The following is a 3,865-nucleotide window of genomic DNA, read 5'->3' on the forward strand; positions in this document are numbered from 1 at the left end:
GGACATCTTCTTCCATCTCACTCTCGTCGGAGCGAGATGGAAGGAATGAGAGCATTACTAAACGGCGGACCTGTTAAAAGCATTTTTCCTAATTATGGGGGATGGGGCGACGTGTCGGTTGCCGCGGCGGCAGACGTGTCGAGCCCGCCGGGTCGCGGAGATGGAAAGTGTTAACTCTTTAATGGGACCAACTAACAGGCCTCGCTTAGGCCGAGGCTTAATGACTTAATGGAAGTAATGATGTGAGGAGAGCCGTGTGTGTGCGGTGCTGTCCTCCGGCTGCTGGCGGCTGCTGGCGGCTCCATGGTGGCTCCATGGCGGCTGCATGGCGGCTGCATGGTGGATACTGGCGGCTCCATGGCGGCTCCATGGCGGCTGCTGGCGGCTCCATGGTGGCTCCATGGCGGCTGCTGGCGGCTCCATGGTGGCTCCATGGCGGCTGCATGGCGGCTGCATGGTGGATACTGGCGGCTCCATGGCGGCTGCATGGCGGCTGCATGGCGGCTGCATGGCGGCTGCATGGCGGCTCCATGGCGGATACTGGCGGCTCCATGGCGGCTCCATGGCGGCTCCATGGCGGCTGCTGGCGGCTCCATGGTGGCTCCATGGCGGCTCCATGGTGGCTCCATGGTGGCTCCATGGCGGCTGCATGGCGGCTACATGGTGGATACTGGCGGCTCCATGGCGGCTGCATGGCGGCTGCATGGCGGCTGCATGGCGGCTCCATGGTGGATACTGGCGGCTGCATGGCGGCTGCATGGCGGCTGCATGGCGGCTCCATGGTGGATACTGGCGGCTCCATGGTGGCTCCATGGCGGCTCCATGGTGGCTCCATGGTGGCTCCATGGCGGCTGCATGGCGGCTGCATGGTGGATACTGGCGGCTCCATGGCGGCTGCATGGCGGCTGCATGGTGGATACTGGCGGCTCCATGGCGGCTGCATGGCGGCTGCATGGCGGCTGCATGGTGGATACTGGCGGCTCCATGGCGGCTGCATGGCGGCTGCATGGCGGCTGCATGGCGGCTCCATGGTGGATACTGGCGGCTCCATGGCGGCTGCATGGCGGCTGCATGGTGGCTCCATGGCGGCTCCATGGTGGCTCCATGGTGGCTGCATGGTGGCTGCATGGTGGCTCCATGGTGGATACTGGCGGCTCCATGGCGGCTCCATGGTGGATGCTGGCGGCTCCATGGTGGCTCCATGGTGGCTGCATGGTGGCTGCATGGTGGCTGCATGGTGGCTCCATGGTGGATACTGGCGGCTCCATGGCGGCTCCATGGTGGATGCTGGCGGCTCCATGGCGGCTGCATGGTGGCTCCATGGTGGATACTGGCGGCTCCATGGTGGCTGCATGGTGGCTCCATGGTGGATACTGGCGGCTCCATGGTGGCTGCATGGTGGCTCCATGGTGGCTCCATGGCGGCTCCATGGCGGCTGCATGGTGGCTCCATGGTGGATACTGGCGGCTCCATGGTGGCTCCATGGCGGCTCCATGGCGGCTGCATGGTGGCTCCATGGTGGATACTGGCGGCTCCATGGCGGCTCCATGGCGGCTCCATGGCAGCTCCATGGCGGCTCCATGGCGGATGCTGACGGCTCCATGGTGGCTGCATGGCGGCTCCATGGCGGCTCCATGGCGGCTCCATGGCGGCTCCATGGCGGATGCTGACGGCTCCATGGCGGCTGCATGGTGGCTCCATGGTGGCTGCATGGCGGCTCCATGGTGGCTCCATGGTGGCTGCATGGTGGCTGCATGGTGGCTCCATGGTGGATACTGGCGGCTCCATGGCGGCTCCATGGTGGATGCTGGCGGCTCCATGGCGGCTGCATGGTGGCTCCATGGTGGATACTGGCGGCTCCATGGTGGCTGCATGGTGGCTCCATGGTGGATACTGGCGGCTCCATGGTGGCTGCATGGTGGCTCCATGGTGGCTCCATGGCGGCTCCATGGCGGCTGCATGGTGGCTCCATGGTGGCTCCATGGCGGCTCCATGGCGGCTCCATGGCGGCTGCATGGTGGCTCCATGGTGGATACTGGCGGCTCCATGGCGGCTCCATGGCGGCTCCATGGCGGCTCCATGGCAGCTCCATGGCGGCTCCATGGCGGATGCTGACGGCTCCATGGCGGCTCCATGGTGGCTCCATGGCGGCTCCATGGTGGCTGCATGGTGGCTCCATGGTGGCTCCATGGCGGATGCTGACGGCTCCATGGCGGCTCCATGGTGGCTCCATGGCGGCTCCATGGTGGCTGCATGGTGGCTCCATGGTGGCTCCATGGCGGATGCTGACGGCTCCATGGCGGCTGCTGACGGCGACGGGTCTAAATATTCCTCAGTATTGCTCATATGATTTCAGCGTACCTTCTTTTATGGGATGTAAGACCGTGTTACTTTTTACATTCAGTGTGTAGTCATGTCCTCTCCGTTTCTCTCCATTGACTCTTCTGTTGAAACCTTTCCCAACCTCCACCTCTTCACCTCCACCTCTTCACCTCCACCTCTTCACCTCCACAATTCACCCAACGAAGCGGCCGCTTCCCCAGACCTGCTGCCGCGGAGCCGTGGCCCCGCTCCCCACGGGCCGAGGGCCCCGCTCAGCATGCAGCTGTAGCAACAGTGCCTTGTTTCCTTACGGAGGTCAGGAATGCAGGCACGTCTCTCCTCATCCCAGTGGAAGGAGATGGAATAGGCCGCAGAGATCGAGAGGAAGAGAGAGAGAGAGAGAGAGAGAAAGGGTGAGATCCCACCTCATCCATCACTCTTCATGGAGGGTCTGCCTTCCTCACCCACGGCCCAGGTTTACACACCGGCCATCCTATAAGACCATCTTTATGGACTGTCTTTGCCGTCAGCCGCTAGCGAAGGGATTAGAGAACGCACCGGAAGGAATTAGTTCACGTCAGCTCTCGTTTACGATGCGTTTAACTAGTCGGCGCTGGCGAGAGGAGACGGCTTCTATACCTCCGCCCCTCCGAGTCAAATACATACGCACGGCCCGTTGTCACCCGAGGTTATCGGGTCAATAAAGAACCCGGCGACCTCGGCCAATCATAAAACAGTCAATGCGGGAGAGGACACAGATTGATTAAGTTCATAACTCGATTTGAGCTCAGCGGAGAGCGGCCCGGGACAATAAAGATCGAAACGAGTAGAAATCTAATGCGAGGACATAATCCAGAAGAAAATCAAAATGTAAAGTAGAGGTTTCTTAGGAGTCTTTTTCTTTCTTTTTTTGACTGGACGACTTCTGATACCTCTGATCCACAAGCGAGGCTTTTCTGCTTCCATCGGTTGAACCCCGGGAGTCTAAACTGGCGGTACGGTTTCTACATCCTGTTAGTGGAGGTCACGTGACCTCGTCTTTATCACGCGCTCTCATCGGACCCCTCTCCGTAATCATCGACAGCTTGTTTATGCTTTCCGGGGGGCAAAGTCCACCCGAATCAACTGGTACCAACCGACTCTATCCAAGCCACATGTTGCTCTCTAAATCAGGGTCCCCTAACCTTGGGCTCCGACTCCCTTCCACTTATTCAATTAAAGGGGTCAGGAGTTGATGGCGCTAATTCTGTCCAGTAATGAAGTCTTGTTTGGGGATTTTTTTTGTTGATAAATGTGCTTAAATCCACGTCGCAAGGCTTTTGAACTTAACCAGAAGTAATCCGATAAGCGAGCCGGCACTTAGGAGCACAAAGGACGGCGTTCTGGGGAAGACGGCGGCTCCCCAGAACGCCGTCCTTCATCCGAAGACAAATAAACCGTTAAAATAACGTGCGTTGGAAGTTGTGTGTCTTTAGCTTCTTTACCGTCAGATTCAAATCAAATCCCTCGCGTTGGATTGGACCAGACTGAGGCTCCACACACG

General features: G+C 59.7%; 1 protein-coding gene across 1 annotated transcript; it reads right to left on the minus strand.

The window, feature by feature from the left end:
* Positions 1 to 225: 225 nt before the first annotated feature.
* On the minus strand, positions 226 to 2,298 carry LOC117744261 (extensin-like). The gene has a single exon (XM_034552449.1). It carries the CDS (start codon positions 2,296 to 2,298, stop codon positions 226 to 228), a length of 2,073 nt encoding a protein of 690 aa, XP_034408340.1.
* Between the last annotated feature and the right edge of the window lie 1,567 nt (positions 2,299 to 3,865).

This window comes from Cyclopterus lumpus, chromosome 15 (assembly GCF_009769545.1).
Source record: "Cyclopterus lumpus isolate fCycLum1 chromosome 15, fCycLum1.pri, whole genome shotgun sequence".
Classification (NCBI taxonomy): domain Eukaryota; kingdom Metazoa; phylum Chordata; class Actinopteri; order Perciformes; family Cyclopteridae; genus Cyclopterus; species Cyclopterus lumpus.

What these genes read in the sequence shown, in the direction of transcription:
- LOC117744261 (XM_034552449.1), bottom strand. Translation starts at nt 2,298, where the DNA reads ATGGAGCCGTCAGCATCCGCCATGGAGCCACCATGGAGCCACCATGCA.